At 43.3% G+C, this 24,404-nt stretch overlaps 1 protein-coding gene across 6 annotated transcripts in view; it reads left to right on the forward strand.

Moving 5' to 3' along the window:
• LOC309396127 (acetylcholinesterase-like) overlaps positions 1 to 24,404 on the forward strand; it is a 56,939-nt gene that overhangs the window by 20,330 nt on the left and 12,205 nt on the right. For 3 of the 6 annotated variants that reach the window (XM_081960935.1, XM_081960934.1, XM_081960937.1), the window contains exons 2-3: positions 1,119 to 2,646; positions 3,525 to 3,679. In XM_081960935.1, coding sequence (XP_081817061.1) covers positions 1,145 to 2,646; positions 3,525 to 3,679 — 1,657 coding nt within the window. In that variant the 5' untranslated portion in view covers positions 1,119 to 1,144. Of the gene's footprint in view, positions 1 to 1,118; positions 2,647 to 3,524; positions 3,680 to 19,486; positions 19,567 to 21,507; positions 23,036 to 23,960; positions 24,168 to 24,404 lie in introns of those variants that run through there. The other 3 variants (XM_081960933.1, XM_081960936.1, XM_081960938.1) reach the window with 2 other exon arrangements.

The raw sequence follows: 24,404 nt of genomic DNA on the forward strand, positions 1-24,404 counted from the left end.
GGGGGAAAGTAGCTGTTCTAAAAAATATTTCTGAGGCTAGCCTTTGTGTGAAAGAGAACAGGAAATCCCATGGTAATTAGAGTTACTGAGTTTCTGGGTTCAGAGGAGAAGTTGAAAGTGTGCTCTTTATCTTTTCAGTTGTACCTAACTTTAACTCCCAAAATTCTGGGACCTAAAGTCAACACCTTTTAAAGTTGCTAAGATTGAGAAACACTGATTTATAGCCTTTTATAGATTAGCTGTCTCCATTTTTTTTCTGATACTTTACAATTTTGCTTATTTTGCCATTTTTACCACAACTGGTTTTTCTAAGAAATTTTATTTCACAACATACCCAAAAGAGGGCACACTTACTTTGGTAATCCTAGGTGTTAGATCGGGTGAAAGAAGGCACACTCAGGCTTCAGAGTAACAAACAGCTCTTTATTAGCACAAGTCAACTATGTACAGTCCAGCGAAAGTTCAGTCTGACAGCAGCCCTTTTATAGGGAGCTGTCAGATCCTTCGACCAATCAGATTGAATCTCTGTTCCCACCGGAACAGAGGACCTTGGTGTAAACCATTACCAATGTTTCTGGTATCTAACACGAGGTTTCGGTGACTCTTCTGGCTTCACATGGTGGGTGGATTTAAAACAAGATCGGAGCTGTACAAACATTGATTTGGGGTAATTTCCATTGTTATTTATTTCAGTTGTATCATAATTTACAAGATAGGGCTTAGTACTACATTCTTAGTTCCAGAATAGGATTCTGGAGTGTAAGAAACTTATTCTAACTTATTATGTTATATATTATCTTTGTTCTAACTGTGTTAGAACACAGATAATATATAACAACACTGTATTGGGAATCCTGGAGAAGATCTACTAGCAATTCTGTGTAAAACTGTCCATTCCCTGAGCAAGGGGATCAGTAATCAAGAGTTCTAAGCGGTTCTTCTAGAACGTTGGAGTTACATCATGGAGAAGGGCAGAGGTGACTAAGTCATTCCCTGCTCACCATTGGTGTCTTCAGCAAAAAGGGAGCCCCACCATCACAATAAAGTAATCATGAGTTGGCGTAAGGTGTGCTTATACAGTATTGGAATAATCTCATAGTGGTTGTAACTTTTTCCAGGTCAACCGACTCGTCCTACTGTTGCAATGCCTTGTCTACTATGCCCGTCTCTCTTGTGCTGCCTCCTCCTCTTCCTCCTTCCCTTTCCATTAGCCTCCAGTTCTGCATCTAAGGGAGACACAGTGGTCATAACCAGCAGTGGCCCTATTAAGGGCAAGCAGTTCCTGGCTGGCCCTGGATCTGTGACAGCCTATCTAGGCATTCCTTATGCTGAGCCTCCCCTGGGGAAGTTGCGTCTCCAGAAACCTCTTCCACATCAGCCATGGAGTCAAACCTTGGAGGCCACCAATTTTGGCAATTCCTGTCCTCAATTTATTTTCCGGGATGTCCCTGAATCAGAGATGTGGTCTCCTAAAACACCACTGTCAGAAGATTGCCTTTCCCTCAACATCTGGGTGCCACACCCACAACCTACTTCACCAGTGCCTGTTTTGGTCTGGATACATGGAGGGGGATATTTAATGGGCGCGTCTTCTCTGGATATGTACAATGGGGCATCCTTGGCTGCCACTGAGAACGTCATTGTGGTCACCATCAATTATCGCTTGGGAGCCCTGGGCTTTCTATATTTGCCACCAGTTGCGCCAGGGAACCTAGGCTTATGGGACCAACAGCTGGCCCTGAAGTGGATAAAAGAGAATGCAGCTGCCTTTGGCGGAGATCCTTCTCGGGTGACCCTTTTTGGCCAAAGTGCTGGAGGATCTTGTGTGAATCTCCATCTTCTCGCACCAAAAAGCCAGGACCTTTTTGCCCAAGCGGTGATCCAGAGCGGAACAGCCAATGCCTTCTGGGCTTGGAAGTCTCCTGAGCATGCCAAACAGTTATCGCTGGAATTTATTCATCTGCTAGGTTGCTCCAAGGACAATAATATCAACATAGGGCATTGTCTGCAAACCAAAAATGTTTCTGAACTTATTTGGCATGAAATATCTCTGTTCTTCAAAGGTGGCTTCCTTGCAAATTTTCCCTTCGTGCCAACCACAGATGGGGAGTTTTTGCTTGGTGAACCAGAAAAGCTGATGGAGGAAGGGCAAATTCAGGTCAAACCAGTCCTCATAGGTGAAACCTCTGATGAAGCAGCCTCATTTGTCCACTTTGTTTTCCCTAACATCACCCACAACCTCATCAATCAGGAGCAGCTTCTGACAGGGATACATCTGTTAGTGCCAAATGCAACTGAAGATATTGTTCAGGCTATTGCACTGAAGTTCAGTGAAGGACAACAAGGCCCAGCACAGTTCCGTTCTGCTCTGTCCCACTTTTATACAGATTGGATCATTGGATGCCCATTGAGGGAAGCTGCAGGAAATATCAGGAAAACTGGGAGTCCTGTATATGCCTATTTATTCACACATCGCCCTTCATGGTCAGTTTGGCCTGAATGGATTGGGGCAACTCACGGTGCTGAGGTTCCTTATGTTTTTGGAACCCTTGAATCAGTGCTGCCTGTCAATCACACATGCACAGAGGCTGGAGCCAGACTGAGCCATAAGATGATGCATTACTGGGCAGAGTTTGCCAGAAGTGGGTAAGTGGTTCACTTTATTTCAAAAATCTCTATTTCAAATCCAAAAAACCCCATTCCATTCAACAAATGCACTTTATATTTAAAGTAATGCAGCCATAAAGTAATGCACGCTATTCCTTTGGGTATGTTTACAGGTTGTGTTAATACAAGCAGTTCATGATTTACAACTACAGTTGGGACTAGAATTTCTGTTGCCGAGCAAGACAGTTGTTAAGTGAATCATGCCCAATTTAAAAACCTTTCTTACCACAGTTATTAAGCAAATCACTGCAATCGTTAAGTACAATATATGATTATGTGACTCCAGCTTCCTCCACTAACTTTGCTAGTTGAAAGTCAGCTGGAAAGGTTGCAAATGTTGATCATGTAACCCTGGGACATTGCAGCTATTGTAAATACATGCCAGTTGCCAAGCAGCCAAATTTTGATCACGTGACCATGAGGATGCTGGAATCGTTGTAAGTGCAAGGACCAGTTGTAAGTCACTTTTTCAGGGCCATTGTAACCTTGAATGGGCATTAAATGAATAGTTGTAAGTCAAAGACTACCTATACTGGAAACAGCCCTCAATTTCTAAGGATTTTTAATAATGTCCCTTATAGATAATTGTTCTTTTATGAGTTCAGTGGTATCATATCTATTCCAGGGTACATTATTTCTCCAAGCGGAATAAAGAAGGCAAAAGGGAGATAAGAAACAGAATGTTACTCTACCATTAGGAAAACGAGCAAAGGCTTGCAAGGGAAACTCGCAAACTCTTCTGAAGGCAACTTCTGTTCCACTGATCAACTGTTCTCACTGTCAGGAAATTTCTCCTTATTTCTAGGTTGGTTCTCCCTTTGATTCGTTTCCATCAATGTCCTTTTCTTCCTCCTTAGGAATCCCACTGGGTTAGTGGCCAGCAAGGATGAGTGGCCACTCTATAATGCCACAGAGCAGAATTTCTTCCTTCTTAATACTGAGCCATTCCAGGAAAGGATGGTAGAGCACTGTGATTTTTTAAAGAGCCTTTTGTCAAAGGCTGAAGAGACACGTAAGTTCTGCTATTAGTTCTGCCTTTGGAAAGGAGTAATGGTTGATGGAAAATATGTTTTTAAAAATCATTTATATATCAGATATAGAGATCACCCATCTCACTCATAGAGCAATCTCGAAAAATTGATTTTATTGCCACTCTTTGCTGAAACATACTCATTTGATTTTACACTGGGCAATTTTGTAATGCTAGTGATACATTTTGTAGAGCAAGCATATTTCATGACATCCCAAGAGTTGGGTCTCTAGTAATGGCATCCATATGCCAAAGGCACCATTTGAAAACCTAGCTACAGTTTGTTTGCTTCAGAATAGTGGTTGTCTGTTTATTTCTCTCAGGAACCAGTCAAGACCTCCCCTTAAAGCCTGGAGAAATGATGACAAGCTGCACCAGAGAACCTTCCAGAAGCATCCATTGTCCTTTCAGGGACTGATTGGTGGGAACTTGGAAGACAAATAAGGAGACAACTAAAACCCACATCACTTTTGCTGTTAAAATAATAAATTGCTAGCAGTAATTTGTTACATCTTGATTTGAGACAGGCTTTTAATTAATCCCCTCCCTCAAAAACAACCTCTTAATAAATACTGTCTGAATTTTTAGGCTAAAAATCTCTTTATTTTCACAACAATGTCAGAACCTGATGCAATATGAAAAAACAAATAAAGGAAACTGGAATTCTGCCAAATTCTGGTAGAACCCAATGATTCACATATGTTTTTCATAGGTTTCAATCTAATAAATGGGCAGGTTTGGTATTCTGGGTATCAACATTATTTTAATATACCCTGATATGGAGAAACCAGTTTAGGCAGGATGCTTCCATTGGGACATGATTCATTTAATTAGAGATGTTTTCTCATGTGCTGTAAGAACAGTTTCAATCGGAGATACTAGTAGTTACTGGAATCCATGTATCCTGGTTTGGAAAGGAAGGGTTAGGGTTAGGGTCAGCAGAAATTCATAGCATTAAGAGTTGGGCTTTTCAAAGTTTTCCCCTTAGCAGCTATCTACTGAATCTACCTCCATTACCTTCCCATATCCCAAACTCCCAATGTTTCTCTACACCAGAACTGGTATTCAGCCGGTTCTGACCAGTTCTGGAGAACCGGTAGCGGAAATTTTGAGTAGTTTGGAGAACCGGTAAATACAACCTCTGGCTGGCCACACCCCCATCTATTCTCTGCCTCCCGAGTCCCAGCTGATGAAATGGGGATTTTGCAGTAACCTTCCCCTGGATTGGGGAGGGAATGGGGATTTTACAATATCCTTTCCCTGCCATACCCACCAAGCCACACCCACAGAACTGGTAGTAAAAAATTTGGAATCCCACCACTGCTCCACACACACCATAACTACACACACACATCCCACTCATACCTCACCACACCATACTCACCATGCTTTGTGCATCACACATCACACACCACACTTCACAAGGTACACCACATCCTATAAGGACACACACACACACATCCCACACACCCCACCACACCCTATACTATAGCATACCATACCATAATATACTACACTGGATTAATCTGTATACTCTACTATAATGGATTACTAGCCATGGTGGTGCAGTGGTTAGAACTGTGATAGCAAACCTATGGGACGTGTGCCAGAGTTAGCACGCAGCACCCTTTCTGATGGGCTGTCAGCTCAGTTCAGCTCCACCGTGCATGTGTGCGCCTCCCACCAGTCAGCTGGTCTTTGGGTCTCTGCTGTGCATGCAGGGGCAGGGCGCATGCAGGAGGCGCATGTGCATGCACACAGAGTGACTGCAGGGGATGCACATGCATGACATTTTGGGGGTTCGTGCACCCGTGCGTGCATTCACGCCTGCATGCTTTGGCCTCTTCGTCCGGAAAAGGTTAGCCATCACTGGGTTAGAATATAGTACATCAGGGAAATTATGATGACTGCCAGCTGCAGCAGTTTTGCAGTTCAATTCAGACCGGCTCAAAGTTGACTCAACCTTCTATCCTTCCGAGGTGGGTAAAATGAGGACCCAGATTGTTTGGGGCCAATAAGGTGACTCCGTAAACTACTTAGAGTAGCAGAGTTTAATGTGTGGCTAAAGGAGTGGTGTAAAAGGGAAGGCTTTGGTTTTATTAGTCATGATGTCTGCAGCTGGTCCAATGAAAAACTGTACAAAAGAGATGGTTTGCACCCATCCAAGAAAGGGACTGAGTTACTTGGCATTAAATTCACAGATTTTCTTGATAAACATTTAAACTGAAGAGCGGGGACAGAGAATTAATAGATACAGAACATTTCTGTCCCCAGAAAACTAAAATCCATAGGGTTATAAGTGCATGTAACATAGATGTGTGTGTGGGTAAGATTATCACTCCTGCTGTCAAGCAAAACCAAGCATTTAATAGTGATTGCCATACCATGTGCATGAATCACACAAGTGGCAAGAAAGTAGGGGCAGTCAGGCATAACACAGGTTATGTAGACAGTAAACACAAGGTCAGAGAAAGTGGCAAGAAGGTGACAAGCAACAGGGAGAAAGCAAAACTATTTAACTCATGTTTTGCATCTGTCTTTACACAAAGGGACAAAACAGTCCAACCTATCAAAAGCAGCACCACAAAAATCAGATTAGGAACACAAATTGAAATAGGGAAGAAAATGGTAAGTGAGCACCTGTATACCCTAGATGAGTTCAAATCACCAGGACCGGATGGATTACACCCCAGGGTTCTGAAGGAACTAGCAGACAAGATCTCAGAACCACTGAATTATATCTTTCAGAGATCCTGGAACACCGGGGAACTACCAGAGGACTGGAAAAGAGCTGATGTGGTTCCCATCTTCAAAAAAGGGAAAAAATTAGATCCAGGAAACTACAGACATATCAGCCTGACCTCAACTAAAACATATGAAGAATGGTTGCAGGAACTGGGTATGTTTAGCTTAAGAGAAAGAAGGACTAGGGGAGACATGATAGCATTGTTCCAATATCTCAGGGGTTGCCACAAAGAAGAGGGAGTCAAACTATTTTCCAAGGCACCTGAGGGTAGAACAAGAAGCAATGGGTGGAAACTAATCAAGGAGAGAAGCAACTTAGAACTGAGGAGAAATTTCCTGACAGTTAGAACAATTAATCAGTGGAACTTCTTGCCTCCAGAAGTTGTGAATGCCCCAACACTGGAAGTCTTTAAGAAGATGTTGGATAGCCATTTGTCTGAAACGGTATAGGGTTTCCTGTCTAGGCAGGGGGTTGGACTAGAAGACCTCCAAGGTCCCTTCCAACTCTACTATTGTATTGTATTGTATTGTATTGTATTGTATTGTATTGTATTGTATTGTATTGTATTGTATTGTATTGTATAGAGAGGGCTGTAAAGCACTGTAAAGTAGAATATAAGTGCTATTGCTATTAGAGGTAAATATCCTTAAGCCTACCTTATTCCTACCTGTTATCCTTTCAAGGTTAAAATATTTGCAGAACGTTAGGCAAGAAAGGTTTCTTTAACATAATACTTCAATCAAAAAGTAATAATGTTTAATACCGTAATTGAAGAAAGAATTCTGAATGTGTAGTTTATGGTTCACAGTGCTATTGAGATAGATATTTGGTCTTTTTTGTCCATGTCTCCTTACAATTTGGTATTAGGTTTATAATGAAGTTATCTGCTTTTTAAAAAAAACACTGCAGTTTTCACTTCCTACACTCCTGACACCTTATTTAATTTTTATTTACAATTGTTATTTTTACTGTCACAAGTGGGTTCCCATCTTCTAGTGAAAAACCCTTTCAGAGAAAAGTGCAGGAATGTTGAGGCAGTCGCTAGGGGTCAGCACAGGCTCTGCTAATTTTTTTACTACGGGTTCAGGCATGCTCCCGCATGAGACATTTCTGGGCATGAGCAGAAGCGTCCAGGGCAGGTGGGTGGAGTCTCCCGCCACTACTACTACTGTTTCGCCCGATCTGGGCCAAACTGGCAGCAACCCACCTCTGCTCTGCATGCGTAGAGACAGAGACGATTATATCAGACTGACCTGGGAGGACTTCCCTGTCACTGCGTTAATTGGTTTGCTAGCTGAACTGAGTTATTGCGCAGGTCATAGGTCTTATCAGCAGTGATGTACTCGGTCTGCTCATCACACATTCCAGAGACTTCTTCCCTTTTGATCTTTGTTCGTCTTCAAGAAGGCGGACAACATTTGTTCTTGCCAAAATGTAACAATTAGATAGATTTGTTTTATTTCTATTTTGTTATTTTTGTATTAAAGTTTGTTTTTAATTAGAACATGTTCTCACGTTTTTTCATTGTCGCTTCTTGAGGATATGCTGTTTGGAAAAGTCGTCGATTCCAGACCTCATTAGTTCAGGGTGAAATTTTTCCCCTGACATTCCCGTCCCTCAACATTATTCTATCTCTCTGTGACTATCAGAGAAACGGTGGAAAACTCTCCAAAAACATTTCCAGCAAGTGGTTGAAAGAAGGTTGAAACCATTGGATTAATCCCAAAGCCTGCAAATTAACAGAGTGAAGACCCTCGGGCCCTTAGGACTAATGCCAACCCACAACCCACAAAGCTATTTAGATTTTAATTTTTTTTGAGGAAATAGCTGTACTGTTTGAAGTAGTTGTGGAAAAAGTGGGTGTTCATAGAATCAAAGTGGGAAAGGAAAGATGAGACAAAAGTGAAGCGTGTGCGAATCAAACCGGTAGTAAAACTGGGAGCAACCCACCTCTGAGGGGTTGTCACGATTATCATTTTAAAAGCAGGAGTTGGCCCTGATGTCTGCAGGGGGGATATAAAGAGGCTCTCATTTGTGGTTTTGTCTGTCCTTGTTTGCCCCATTTCTTCCACTCTTATTCCTCTTTTGCCATATATTGCTGTTCCCGCCTGTTTTCCACCCCTGTCTCTTTCTATTTCTCCATCAGCTTCTCCTTGCCTGCCTTCCGGTTCATCTGTTTGGCCAACTCTTTCCCACAGGTGTCCTCTACAACCAGTTCTTATCCCAGGTGGACTTTGAGCTTCTCTGTGACCATGCCAAGGAACTTGGGGTCCTGGTTTTTGAGAACCCAATCAAGCGTGCCATGGTGGTGACTCCTGCCGGCCACTCAGACATCAAACGCTTCTGGAAGCGTCAGAAACACAGTTCCTGAAGGCATTGATTGTACTCCGTGTTCTTCTGATCACGCTTGTTGGAAAGTGGACCAAACAGAAAGGCAGGAATATTCTTTCTCTCCCATTACTTCGAGTGGATGCAAGACAGGCGGAGAGAAGGAAAACGGGGATGGCTGACTGATTATCCCTTTTCAGCCAAAAAGAGATCCGAAACTTGCTTTTTTAAAAAAAGGAATAAAAAAGGGTTATTGGTTCAGTCTGTCGCCTTTGCATCAATACTCTCCGGTAGAAATGACACCCTAACTGGGATGAATCACTGGCATTGAAATAGGTTAGAAGTGAACAATGAAATGCTTTGAGAAAATAGAAATAGCAGGGACAAAGCCATCTCACTAAACTAAAAGTCCAGAAAGTTTGTTGGTGGAAAGTTACTAAAGTTGAGAGGATGTTCCCTGCATGGTTGAATACTGAATCTTCAAGGTGCCAGGGAGTTCTAGTATCAGGCTGTCTACAACCTGGTGCCATCCTACTGTTTAGACCCTTGCTGCCATCTTCCTGAGACTTGTCTGGGGAATGATAAAAATTGGAGCCCAGTACATCTGGAATGCAACACCTTGAAGAAGGAGGTCAGGAAAAAAACTGTTAAGCAATTATCATTTTTATCCTTTAAATGGCTTGACCCTCTCCGCTCAAAGGGTACAGAAAGAAGAGACAACCTTTCATTCTAGTTTTATAGAAACTGCTAATTAGCGACAAAGCACAGCTTACGTTCAGGTTGCCTTGTTCTAATAAGACGTATTTTGAGAGGAGCTTCCAGTTGGGGAGGGGAACAGGGCATGCCAGGAGGAGACTCTATGGCAAGGGGTGGGTTGTCTGGTCAGCTCCACAATTGATAGAGGTTTCGGTTAGGACAGGTAAAGGAAAAAGGACACAGCGCAAGGAGGAGACTCTACGGCAGGGGGGGGGCAGACTTCCAGTCAGCTCTGGAATTGAACAGGAGGCTTCCAGTTAAGATATTTGTGGCTCTTTGAGTGTTTAAGGTTGCCAAACCCTGGGCTAGCTGCTAGACTTACCTAGTTCCCACAACTGTTCATGATACCTGCTGAGTGCAGTTGGTCAGCCAATTGCAAAACTATCTGGTGGTGATGTGTCTGTTAGATAGTTGTACTAACTGCAGTGGTTTTCACCAAGGTCCTCTGTTCTGGTGGGAACAGAGGTTTAATCCTATTGGTCGAAGGGTCTGACAGCTCCCTATAAAAGAGCTGCTGTCAGACTCAACCTTCGCTGGATTGTTCTCACTTGTTCTACTTAATAAAGCGCTGTTGTTACCATTAAGCCTGTGGGATTGGAAGGCAACTATGCGAACCGAAAAGAGTGTAGCGATCTAGCAAGTATATCCAGCCAGGAGCTCAGCGTGGCTTCAAGCAGCCATTTTTGAGCGGCAAACTCAAAATACCCTCGGAACACAAAATGGCCATGGACGCCCCACCGACTCCGTATGACCCAGTCACCAAACACTGGGACTCGTACATGTTAGGAACTGGTGCAATTAAGCACTAGCAATGAACCCCAGGTCGAGGTTATAACATAGCAACCCTGTAAAGTATACGCAGCGTGCGATAGATAAAGCAACCACACTGAATAATGGATAGTAAAGTAACAAAATAAATCTTTACTTTTTGAAGAATATAGCAAAATCCATAAACACAGCCAAAAAGTCATACACAGAAAAAGCAGTCCAATACTACCAAGATAACTTGGATACAAGTAGCAAATTACTTACACACAGTAAGTAGTAGCAACAGTAGTAACAGTTAGGCAGCAGTTATCATACAGCAATCAAGAGAGAGAGAGAGAGAGAGAGAGAGCAACAACATCAGCTGCAATTTAAAGGCTGTAATCTACTAATTAGCAGAGCTCCTCTCTTAAAGATACATAACATACCTTGTGCAATATATTGTCTACCCAACTTGTTGGTTACACCCTAACATTCTCCCCTTTGGGTAGATCAATATATCCACTCACAATCTAAGATGATAACCTTCACATGATGAGGTATGTTTCACTGAACCTTGTGCCTTAGTGAAGTTGTCTGCTAAATTGTCTTCAGTTGAACAATATTCCAACTTTATCAGGCCATCCTTAATGCTTTGTCGAACATTAAGATACCTCAAATCAGTATACTTCGATCTCGTCTTAATAGCTAAACTAGTCGCCATTCTTATTGCTGCCTGATTATCTTCATAAACAGTAAAAGGTTCATTGATACTTAATCCCATATCTATAAGCAACTGCTTACAATATATCAGCTCAGTACATGTCAACGACAAACATGAAAACTCAGCTTCCATTGTGGATAAGCTTATGTGTTTCTGTCGTATCGACTTCCATCCAATCAGTACACCACCTAGCATAAAGGCTATGCCGGAAGTTGACTTCCTATTATCTATAGCAGCTGCAAAATTCGCATCAGCATAAACAGTCAAAACTAAATCCCTATTCGGCTCTAAATACAACGCATAGTGGATAGTTTTCTTTAAATAACGCAGCACACGCTTTGCTGCTTGCCAATGCCTCTCTGAAGGATTATCATTGAATCTAGCCAGTTGGTTCACACTAAATGATATATCTGGTCTAGACCAATTACTTAGGTACATTAGGCTACCTATCAAAGATTGATAGATTCCCTTATCAAAACCAGTACCCTCAGTAACCTCAGGTTTAAACTCCAATGCCATTGGTGTCTTTGCAGTCTTACATAGCTCCATGCTATATTTCTTAAGCAAATGATTAATTTTACCAGCCTGCGACAGCTTAAAACCTTTACTGGTTCTAACCACATCTAAGCCCAGATAATGCTTAATTTCATCCAAATTCCGGATTCTAAATTTACTCTCTAATTGTGAAACAATGTCAATAGCTTCCTGCTCAGACCTAGTAATAATAGCTATATCGTCCGTGAACAAAAGCAACAACGAGATCAAACCATTTTTCACCCGTCTAAATAAACAAGGATCAGCCAAACCTGGAATAAATCCCATAGCTTTTAGTTCATTTACTATGCATCTGTTCCACTCAAAACCGGACTGTTTTAAACCATAAAGACTCTTTTTAAGTCTCCAACAACCAGTCTGGCCATTAGAAGCCACACCTGGTGGCATCTTCATATAAATGGTATGCTGCAATGGAGCATGCAGATACGCTGTTTCAACATCAATATGGGTAACATTACACCGATACTTAGCAGCCCACACCAATGCTGCCCTCAACGTAGAGGCTTTCAAGCTCGGAGCAAAAACCTCATCGTAATCCCTCTCAGTTTGGGAAAACCCTTGAGCAACTAAACGAGCCTTATAAATAGCATTGCCAGCAGCATCGTTTTTAATTTTAAACACCCATCTACAGCCAATTGCACTCTCCCCTGAAGGGAGCCTAGCTTCTTCATAAACCTTCAATTCCTGTAAGGATTTCAACTCCTTCTCCATAGCTGCCTTCCACAATTTCTTTTCCTTTTCAGGATACAGCCTTAACTCTGCAAAACTAGAAGGTTCTATGCTAACTTGCAATACTGCATTGGCTTGGTATCTGTCGGGTGGATGTCTGTCCCTAGTAGACCTCCTAGGCAATACAGGACTTGCAGGATCATCCTGTTCCCCCTCACGAGTAGATTCTACATCTACATCTTCCTCCCCTTTCAGAGTAATAGATGGACCATCCTGATTATCTAACTGCTCATTTGGTGTATCATGATTAACCAAACGATCAACATCTACATCATCACAAACCTTGTTAAACTCTTGTTCTAGCTTCTCCCAACCAACATGTTCTGAAAATTTAGCACTAGCACTGTGCATAATTCTCCGAGTTCCAGGTTCCCAGAACCTAAACGATCTATGATTGGAATTGTACCCAACAAAAACCATCTTCCTAGCTCTGCTTTGATCCTTCCGTCTAGTCTTTGAGGGAATATGCACCCAAGCAGGGACACCAAATGTGTGTAAATAACTCAAATCAGGCTTCCTACCATGCCAAAGAGTATAAGGAATCTTACCAGTAGTTGAGTTAACTACTATGTTCAGAATATGGTTTGCACACATTATAGCCTCACCCCAAAGCTTTTCTGACAAACCAGAATCAACCAGCATAGTTCTGGTCATTGCCTGCAATGATTGACCACATCTTTCAATAAATGAATTATGTTCTGGCCTGTAGGGGGCAGAACGCCTATGTTCTATACCAGCATTCTCCAACATTGATGTAAACCTATGATTAGTGAATTCAGACCCATTATCAGTGACTAGGCAAAGTACTTTTTTATCCATCTTACGTTCAACAAACTTTAACCATTTAGTAAAATGTTGGAAAGTTTCTGCCTTTGATTTCATTACATAACAGAAACCATACCTAGAATAATGGTCCATAATGCTGAGTATATAGCAGGCACCTCCTAAGCTAGGTTTCTTAGGGCCAATTAGGTCTGCAAACACTACTTCCAGTGGTTTAGATGTCTTGAATCCTTTAAACCGGTTTGCAGGGGTAACCTTACTTTTAGCCTGGTTACAGGCATTACAGTTAAGATATTTTGAACAAGGTTTCAAATTGATTCCCTTAGATAGAATAACAGTTTGACGTACCATTTTAAAATTTACATGACCTAAACGTCTATGAAGTAGATGTATACAGTTATCATGGGGCTGTTTATTCTTATAACCAGGTTCAGAACTCGCAATATTTAAAGAGTTCTCATGTAGAATAAATAAATTATTCTCCAAACTGGCAATAACACTATTACCTTCCTTTTCGATAATGCATCTATCATTCTTAAATGTTACTGTAAACCCACATTTCACAAGGTCTTTTACAGATAATAGGTTAAATTTCATTTTAGGTACATATAACATTTCCAATTTTTCATTAATACATGGACAATAAGCTGTACCTTCACCTGAAGCCTTAATTTTCCAACCATTCGCTAAGGAAATGTGCTGTTTGCTAGCCTTCATAGTAACAAACCTTTCTTTAACCTTGGTTATAGAATGGGATGCGCCACTGTCAACCACCCAGAAACTATGGTTTACAGGCTTATCTACCTTAGCTACAGTTACAGTAACATTGTTGCTTTTTCTTTTACTATTAGCAACACTCCTTTTCTTGCTATTTTTACAGTTCTTAGCAATATGCCCCTTACCACCACAAGAATAACATTTCTTAACAAAATTTACAGTTGAAAACTGTGTTTCTTCTTGTGATTGATTGTCTCTGAACTGAACTCTATCCTCTCTTCGTCTGGACTCTTCAAGCAATCTCCCGGTAACCTCAGATAATGTCAGTTCATCTCGTGAACGAACTTCCAATGAGGAAACAAAAGAGTCGTAGCTTTCATCAAGCGACGATAGAATAATATACACCTGGTGAAGCTCAGAAAAAATTAACTCTTTTTCTTGCAAATCCTGCAAAGTTTTCTTCATGAAGTCTAAATGAGCCAACATATCACCACCTTTTTGCAAACGGGCTCTAAACAGTTTCCGTGTGAGATGAATATGAGCACCCACACTGTCCCGAACATAAATTCTCCGCAATGTGTTCCAACACCTAGCAGCAGACTCTTCGCCACGAATATGGACCAGTTGCTGGTCATTCAGTGTTAGTCCGATAATGCAGAGAGCTCTATCATTGTCCCTGTTAAACTGCGCAATCTTCTTCGCATCCTCATTATCAGCAGGATCCCAATCTGTAACATCTGGTGGGTTCTGAACCACAGACCACAGTCCTTCTCTACGCAGAAGTAGGGAACACTTCAAGGACCAGGAAACATAGTTGGTTCCATCAAACCGGGTAATCATGGAGATTGCAGCAGACTGTTCTTGTGGCATATTCACAAAAATAAACTATCCAAAAAGTGGTGCTTAAAAAAAAATTATGGTTAAGGCAGGGCGTCTGGGCCCATAACCAATGTTAGGAACTGGTGCGATTAAGCACTAGCAATGAACCCCAGGTCGAGGTTATAACAGAGCAACCCTGTAAAGTATACGCAGCGTGCGATAGATAAAGCAACCACACTGAATAATGGATAGTAAAGTAACAAAATAAATCTTTACTTTTTGAAGAATATAGCAAAATCCATAAACACAGCCAAAAAGTCATAGACAGAAAAAGCAGTCCAATACTACCAAGATAACTTGGATACAAGTAGCAAATAACTTACACACAGTAAGTAGTAGCAACAGTAGTAACAGTTAGGCAGCAGTTATCATACAGCAATCAAGAGAGAGAGAGAGAGAGCAACAACATCAGCTGCAATTTAAAGGCTGTAATCTACTAATTAGCAGAGCTCCTCTCTTAAAGATACATAACATACCTTGTGCAATATATTGTCTACCCAACTTGTTGGTTACACCCTAACAGTACATGCTATGATTTGACTGCTTCCTCAAGGAAAACAACCTCATGAGCATTTCTGAAGGCCGCAAGAAGAACATGTTCCTCAGATACTGTGGCCGGGAAGTGTTTGAGACAGCAAAAGACATCTCTGAGCTGACACCGCTACAATCAGTCGCTTGGTCCATGCTCCAACAGATGCTTAGGACTCATTACGTGCCCAAGCCGTCCAAGCACTTTCGCCAGCATAAATTCAATATCAGGAATAAGAAGGAGGGTGAGTCAATTAACGAGTACGTTGCTGAACTCCGTAAGGCTGCAGCGTACTGTGAATTCAGAGACTGAGACGAGCTGATTCTAGACCGCATTATATGCAGTGTACGGGACATTAATTTACAGAGGAGGTTGCTCGCAAAATCAAACCTCACTCTGCAGATTGCCTTGGACGAAGCCAGAGCATCAGAATCAGCCGTCAAATCGAGAAGCACACATGTTCATTGCAAGTCCACAGAGCCCAAGTGTTTTGAAGGAGAAGATGATGATAGCTGCCACATGCACAGTAGCCGCGCCCAGCCGGCACATACATTCAAACAGCGTCTCCCACCTTGCGCAAGCTGCAGAGGAGACCATGTCAGTCCGGCTTGCCGTTTCCGCAATGCAACCTGCCAGCGCTGCGAGTGAAAGGGTCCAATGACAGAGTCACGCACCACACATCAATCAGACAAGTCCGCACCAGGCGGCCAAAAAAGCTGAAGGTCACAGTCCTCATCGAGGACTCTCCATGTGAGATGGAGATCAACACCAGGTCATCACTGACCATAATAGCATGGTCTACCCTGAAACAGGCTATCCCTAACCTCAAGAAGCAGCACTTTCGCACCCCTGACATCCGCCTACGCAATTACCAGGGAAACCGGGTCCCCATCGTGGGTCAAGGCACATTCCAGGTGAACTTCAAGCAGTTCAGCGGGAAACTCCCAGTGTCAGTGGTCAGCGGCAACCTGCAGAGCCTCCTAGGGCTAGATTGGTTCCAAACCCTGGCCCTAGAGGTGGCCGGTATGAACGCCTTGAAAGACGACGGCGCTGAAGCTATTTTTAAGGAGTTTGAGGACGTCTTCGCCACCGGTCTAGGTAAGTATATGGGGACCCCAATTTCATTTAATTTGGACCCCAACATAGCCCCAATAAGGCTAAAACCCAGGAGAGTGCCTTTTGCTCTCCGCCCCAAAATTGACAGGGAAATTGACAAGCTCGTAGGCCAGGGAATCCTAGAGCCAGTCGATCATGCACGCTGGGAGACCCCTATAGTGACACCTATCAAATCTGATGGATCAGTTCACATATGTGCGGACTACAAATGCACACTTAATAAAGCGCTACAACAAAGTGCCTACTCTGTACCCATTGTACAGCACCTTCTCCATTCATTAGGCCCTGGAAAACTTTTCGCTAAATTGGACATGGTGCAGGCATACCAACAATTGCCTGTAGATGGCACTACGGTGGAGGCCCAAAACATTGTGACGCACAGGGATGCATTCAAATGTCACCGCCTGCAATTCGGCGTTAGTATCACCCCTGGACTGTTCCAAAGCATCATGGAAGGGCTATTAAAGGGGATACCAGGAGCCGTCCCCTATTTCGATGACATCTTGGTATCGGCTGCAAATGAGGTGCAACTTTTAAAATGAGTACGAGCAGTTTTGGGTAGAATTAGAGACAAAGGCCTCCGTCTCAAAAAGGAGAAATGCCAAATTAACGTGCCAAGGGTTGAATTCCTAGGGTACCTGATCGATGGCTCTGGGATTCACCCGATCACACAAAAAAATCAAAGCAATTCAGGATGCCCCCACAACTCGCAATCAAACTGAGCTGCAGGTGCTCCTTGGACTCCCTAATTTTTACAGCATCATTCTTAAACAGAAAGCCACCATTGCTGAGCCCCTACATCGTCTCCTGGCTAAAAGCGTAATGTGGTCCTTGGGAAAAGCTGAGGCTGCCGCATTTGCTGCAGTAAAATGACTCCTGTCGACGGATTCTTTCCTCGTCCAGTACAGCCAGACCCTGCCGTTGGTGCTGACCTCCGACGCTTCACCGTTCAGTGTCAGCACCATCCTCAGCCACCGTATGCCCAACGAAACCAAAGCCCCTATTGCATTTTACTCCAGGACCCTATGCGCCGCAGAGCCGAAGTACACCCAGATGGACCGTGAGGCTTTGGCTGCTGTGGCAGGAGTAAAAAGGTTCCACGAGTACCTTTATGGATGGGACATCGAACTGATTGCAGACCACAAGCCGTTGTTGGGTCTACTGGTTGGGGACTGTCCTACCCCAGTGTCTTTATCACCCCGCATGACCAGATGGACTATTTTTCCTGGCTGCCTACTCCTACCGCCTTATCCACCGAACTGGCTCCACTGTGGGGCATGCTGATGCTCTCAGCCCCTGGCCACTGCTTGAACTTCTTGCTGACACTACCCCCGAGACGCCACTCCTCCTCATTGACTGCCTGGAGACTGAGCTTGTCTCGGCCACTGACGTTGCCCGTCACTGTGCAAAGGACTCCACCATCAAGCAAATTTTGAACTGGGTGTGGAGGGGGTGGCCAAAGAGGCCTGTTGGGACTGATTTTAAAATGTACTTTGCTAAACGTGATGAATTATCGGTGTAAATGGCTGTATACTGTGGGAGAAATGGGTTGTTGTTCCACCCAAACTGCGCATTGCAGTATTAGAGGCTTTACATGTAGGGCATCCTGAAATTGTCAGGATGAAGTCTTTGGCTAGGAGTTACGTGTTGTGGCCTAATCAAAGAATGGGTGGCTTCCTGCACACCGTGCAGGAGTCCAGACCAGGTCCCTCTGGGGCACCCGCTAAGGAGTGGGAGTGACCTCAAGCACCGTGGTGTAGGGTGCACATTGACTTTGCTGGCCCAGTTCATGGCCAGACATTCTTAGTAGATGTGGACGTTTACTCAAAGTAGTTAGAATTAGTCTTGATGACGTCCACAATGGCAGAAGCGGTCATCAAGGTGCTACGGAGACTTTCCTCCATGCACAGCCTGCCCCACGTCTTGGTCTCTGACAACGGGCCCCAATTCACGGCCATGCAATTTGAGACCTTCCTAGCAGCTCAGGGAATCAGGCATGCCCTGGTCACGCCATTCCATCCAGCCTCCAATGGTCAGGCGAAGAGAATGGTGAGATGTGCAAATTGGCAAACACGGGTTGACCATTACCAACTAATTCAGCACATCATGCCCAGTGCCACTACTGGGAGAAGCCCCTCCGAGCTTCTCATGGGTCACCAGAAAAGGTCCCACTTAGTCCAGCTACACCCTAATTATTCTGCCTCATCGCCCCCAGACTCCACAAGCAAGATCCGGACTTTTAGCGTAGGGGATTCGGTATATGCCCACAACTATGCCTGGGGAACTCTGTGGATCCCTGCCACAGTGATAGGCATCACCGGCCATTGCTCTTACCTCCTAGAGCTCAAGGATGGTAGGAATTGGAGAAGGCATATTGACCAACTCCATGGCCGCCTCTCCAACTCCAATCTTAGACAACCAGAGGTAACTCCTGTACGAGTTAGCCAAAGCCCTACCCAAACGGAGCAAACACTCACTCCTTCCCCAGTGAGCTCAAGCCTGAGGGTACTGGGAAGTTTATCTGGTATTGTTGCAGGCCAGCAGCGAGCTCCGAGTGAACGGGTTCCAGAAACTCCAGCCGTGGTCAGGTAGAGCTACCGAAAAGCCCTCCTACCTGCATGACTACGTTAGCATTGTTCCATCTAAGAGGGGAGGGGTGTTAGATTCTTATTCTTCTACTAACTGCAGTGGTTTCCACCAATAGGTTAATCCTATTGGTCGAAGGGTCTGACAGCTCCCTATAAAAGGGCTGCTGTCAGACTCAACCTTCGCTGGATTGTTCTTACTCATTGTGGCTAATAAAGAGCTGTGGTTACCGTTAAGCCTGTGTGTGCCTATCCATTACCCAATCTAACACTGTCTGTCCTACTACATTTTTAGAGTCATCTCATTTAGGGTCACATCAGGTATCTGTTATTTGCTTTCAGGGTCTTTAGTTGCTTTGAAATCTGGACAGATGTTGTAATGGCTCTTTTTAAGGCTGCAGGTTGCACATCAGAGATAGTGACTGCTCTGGAGTTCTCTCACCCCATTTGAAGGAACTTCTGTTTTTTTCCATGTCTTTGATATTGGAGACTTTTGCCAAAACTTTCACCTTCCTCCCCCTTCATGGACAGAATCCGGTTGGTCAATGCACCTTCCTTCAATATATAAAGTTCCTCTTTTCATGATCTTTTTTTGTATGTGTGAGCAGGATACAGCCTGGTCATCTCTGAAGCTGCTTTCTTCTTTCGAATAACAAATAATCCCGTTAAATCTAACAAGTGAGTAAGTCTGCAGAATTTTTGAAAAACAGTGGTTTTTTTTTCCAGAGAATTAGAAGATGATTTTAAGGAAAGGGACTAGAATTTCTTGTTTTTTTCTGGCTGGTTAATTCTATTTAGGCTAGTTATTTCTATTCCGGGCTAAACATAATGTTAAAGAGACAACCATTTCTTCAGCCACAATAGGAAATGCCTGCTAGCGTTTGAGACACAGAGAGCAAAATTTGAAAAGAAAAGCAGTGAAGATAAAACTCAGAGTGGGCTGTCATTTCTTCTAGGTTCAGAAATGTGCTTGCAAATTCCTATCATCTTTACCTAGCAATAAGACCGGTTAAAAATCAGTGGGATATTCCTCTGGGTAGATGCTGATAGACTTGCATTTCCTAAAGCACTTGTGCAATTGGACTGGATACATCATGGGATGGGAGGTATTATTTCTACTTTGCTTTGCTTTAATATTGCTGGCTGTACAGTTGACAACTTGTTCAGTTTTGGAGTCTGTCTTGCTCCTCGAGGACAAATAATGTTAGGTCTTCTTCAGGAAGTCTACAGAAATTCTTCTTAGGCAGCCTAGAGCATTTGCTGAGAAAAGCATGTGTGGATGGGAAAATATTAAGGTTGGGGCAGAGTTCCCAAACCTTTTCGGTTGTGGATCGCCATGTGTGTGTGTAGAGGGGAACAATCTGTGTATGAGGCAGGCACACACGCATGCTGCTTGCGTGAGTGGGGATGCGTGCATGCTCACACACTCATCTGCCACCTCCGTGGCCCAGTTCCAAAAGTCTCAAGGCCTGGTAATGGGCCACAGCTCAGAGATTGGGCACCCTTGGGTTGGGGGAAAGTAGCTGTTCTAAAAAATATTTCTGAGGCTAGCCTTTGTGTGAAAGAGAACAGGAAATCCCGTGGTGATCAGAGTTACTGAGTTTCCGGGTTCAGAGGAGAAGTTGAAAGTTTGCTCTTTATCTTTTCAGTTGTACCTAACTTTTAACTCCCAAAATTCTGGGACTTGAAGTCCACACCTCTTAAAGATGCTAAGATTGAGAAACACTGGTTTATAGCCTTTTATAGATTAGCTGTCTCCATTTTTTTTCTGATACTTTACAATTTTGCTTATTTTGCCATTCTTACCACAACTGGGTTTTTTAAGAAATTTTATTGCACAACGTACCCAAAAGAGGGCACACTTACTTTGGTAATCCTAGGTGTTAGATCGGGTGAAAGAAGGCACACTCAGGCTTCAGAGTAACAAACAGCTCTTTATTAGCACAAGTCAACTATGTACAGTCCAGCGAAGGTTCAGTCTGACAGCAGCCCTTTTATAGGGAGCTGTCAGACCCTTCGACCAATCAGATTGAATCTCTGTTCCCACCGAGGACCTTGGTGTAAACCATTACCAATGTTTCTGGTATCTGACACTAGGTTTCAGTGACTCTTATGGCTTGACAAGGTGGGTGGATTTAAAACAAATTCTGAGCAGTAAAAATGTTGATTTGGGGTAATTTCTATTGTTATTTATTTCAGTTATATCATAATTTACAAGATAGGGCTTAGTACACCAAGTTCCAGAATAGGATTCTTGAATGGTAGAAACTTATTCTAACTTATTATGTTATATATTATCTGTATTCTAACTGTATTAGAACACAGATAATACATAACAACACTGTATTGGGAATCCTGGAGAAGATCTACTAGCAATTCTGTGTAAAACTGTCCATTCCCTGAGCAAGGGGATCAGGAATCAAGAGTTCTAAGCGGTTCCTCTAGAACGTTGGAGTTACATCATGGAGAAGGGCAGTGGTGACTAAGTCATTCCCTGCTCACCATTGGTGTCCTCAGCAAAAAGGGATCCCCACCATCACAATAAAGTAATCATGAGTTGGCGTAAGGTGTGCTTATACAGTATTGGAATAATCTCATATTGGTTGTAACATTTTCCAGGTCAACCGACTCGTCCTACTGTTGCAATGCCTTGTCTACTATGCCGGTCTCTCTTGTGCTGCCTCCTCCTCTTCCTCCTTCCCTTTCCATTAGCCTCCAGTTCTTCATCTAAGGGAGACACAGTGGTCATAACCAGCAGTGGCCCTATTAAGGGCAAGCAGTTCCTGGCTGGCCCTGGATCTGTGACAGTCTATCTAGGCGTTCCTTATGCTGAGCCTCCCCTGGGGAAGTTGCGTCTCCAGAAACCTCTTCCACATCAGCCATGGAGTCAAACCTTGGAGGCCACCAATTTTGGCAATTCCTGTCCTCAATTAATTCTCTGGGATATTCCTGAATCAGAGATGTGGTCTCCTAAAACACCACTGTCAGAAGATTGCCTTTCCCTCAACATCTGGGTGCCACACCCACAACCTACTTCACCAGTGCCTGTTTTGGTCTGGATACATGGAGGGGGATATTTAATGGGCGCGTCTTCTCTGGATATGTACAATGGGGCATCCTTGGCTGCCAATGAGAATGTCATTGTGGTCACCATCAATTATCGGGTGGGAGCCCTGGGCTTTCTGTATTTGCCACCAGTTGTGCCAGGGAATCTAGGCTTATTGGACCAACAGCTGGCCCTCAAGTGGATAAAAGAGAATGCAGCTGCCTTTGGCGGAGATCCTTCTCGGGTGATCCTTTTTGGCCACAGTGCTGGAGGATCTTGTGTGAATCTCCATCTTCTCGCACCAAAAAGCCAGGACCTTTTTGCCCAAGCGGTGATCCAGAGCGGAACAGCCAATGCCTTCTGGGCTTGGAGGTCTCCTGAGCATGCCAAACAGTTATCACTGGAATTTATTCATCTGCTAGGTTGCTCCGAGGACAATAATATCAACATAGGGCATTGTCTGCAAACCAAAAATGTTTCTGAACTTATTCGGCATGAAACATCTCTGTTCTTCAAAGGTGGCTTCCTTGCGAATTTTCCCTTCGTGCCAACCACAGATGGGGAGTTTTTGCTTGGTGAACCAGAAAAGCTGATGGAGGAGGGGCAAATTCAGGTCAAACCAGTCCTCATAGGTGAAACCTCTGATGAAGCAGCCTCATTTGTCCACTTTGTTTTCCCTAACATCACCCACTACCTCATCAATCAGGTGCAGCTTCTGAAAGGGATACATCAGTTAGTGCCAAATGCAACTGAAGATGTTATTCAGGCTATTGCACTGAAGTACAGTGAAGGACAACATGGCCCAGCAAAGTTCCGCTCCGCTCTGTCCCACCTCTATACAGATTGGGTTTTTGCATGCCCATTTAGGGAAGCTGTGGGAAATATCAGGAAAACTGGGAGTCCTGTATATGCCTATTTATTCACACATCGCCCTTCATGGTCAGTTTGGCCTGAATGGATTGGGGCAATTCACGGTGCTGAGGTTTCTTATGTTTTTGGAACCCTTGAATCAGTGCTGCCTGTCAATCAAACATATACAGAGGCTGAAGCCAGACTGAGCCGTAAGATGATGCATTATTGGGCAGAGTTTGCCAGAACTGGGTAAGCGGTTCACTTTATTTCTAAAAATTTGTATTTTAAATCCAAAGAAAACCTTTCCATTCAACCCTAGGCTTGGCTTGGCAATGTATATAAGCTATGATTGTAACAAACATATCTGTTACTTTAAATGTTAAAGAGATGTAATTGGCTTGTTACCTCAAACAGCCATAAGAGGGAGCCAGAATGGCTGTTAGCTCTCTGTTTTATTAGACGGTGATCGGTATATTGTGAGATACTGTGGTTTGCTACAGTTAGCTGTTTTGTTTGCTAGACTGACTATTTGATAACTGAATGACTGAACCGTGTATGACTTGGACTGTTAACTGGACTCTGAATACCTCTATATTTCCACATAGTAAACTACTATATTTTATACTACTTAGTGTCCCTGTATGCTGGTTTGTGCATGTTATTCCATACCACTCTCATTACGCTTCTCTACACAGAGAATGAGCAAAGGCTTGCAAGGGAGTAAGTAGTGAAGGGGAAACTCACAAGATGGAGGGTGTCCAAGGTGTCAGGATTGGGACTGGCAGATCCAAGAGTCTATGAGGAGCTGACCTGGGTTTGGATCAGCAAGGAGGAAACACAAGAGATTTCACCAAGCCAAACACCACCCCTCCCTCAAAGTCCCCTTTGGGAGTTCCCCTTGGATGTGGTTTCTCAAGTCAAAACCAATCTCTTTGGAAAAGAGCTACATCAGAATAACAGAGTTAGAAAGGATCTTGGAGCTCTTCTAGTCCAACCTCCTGCTCAAGCAGTTGCCATGCAGGCAACTAGAACTAGCCCATATCCATTCTGGACAAGTGGCTGTCCAATCTCTTCTTCAACACCTCCAGCGATGAAGCACTCATAGCTTCTGAAGGGAACTTCTGTTCCACTGATCAACTGTTCTCACTGTCAGGAAATTTCTCCTTATTTCTAGGTTGGTTCTCCCTTTGATTCGTTTCCATCAATGTCCTTTTCTTCCTCCTTAGGAATCCCACTGGGTTAGTGGCCAGCAAGGATGAGTGGCCACTCTATAATGCCACAGAGCAGAATTTCTTCCTTCTTAATACTGAGCCATTCCAGGAAAGGATGGTAGAGCACTGTGATTTTTTAAAGAGCCATTTGTCAAAGGCTGAAGAGACACGTAAGTTCTGCTATTAGTTCTGCCTTTGGAAGGGAGTAATGGTTGATGGAAAATATGTTTTAAAAAATCATTTATTTATCAGATATAGAGATCACCCATCTCACTCATAGAGCAATCTCTAAAAATTGATTTTATTGCCACTCTTTGCTGAAACATACTCATTTGATTTTACACTGGGCAATTTTGTGATGCTAGTGATAAATTTTGTAGAGCAAGCATATTTCATGACATCCCAAG

The sequence above is a fragment of the Natrix helvetica genome (assembly GCF_964273705.1).
Source record: "Natrix helvetica genome assembly, chromosome: 1".
Taxonomy (NCBI): Eukaryota; Metazoa; Chordata; class Lepidosauria; order Squamata; family Natricidae; genus Natrix; species Natrix helvetica.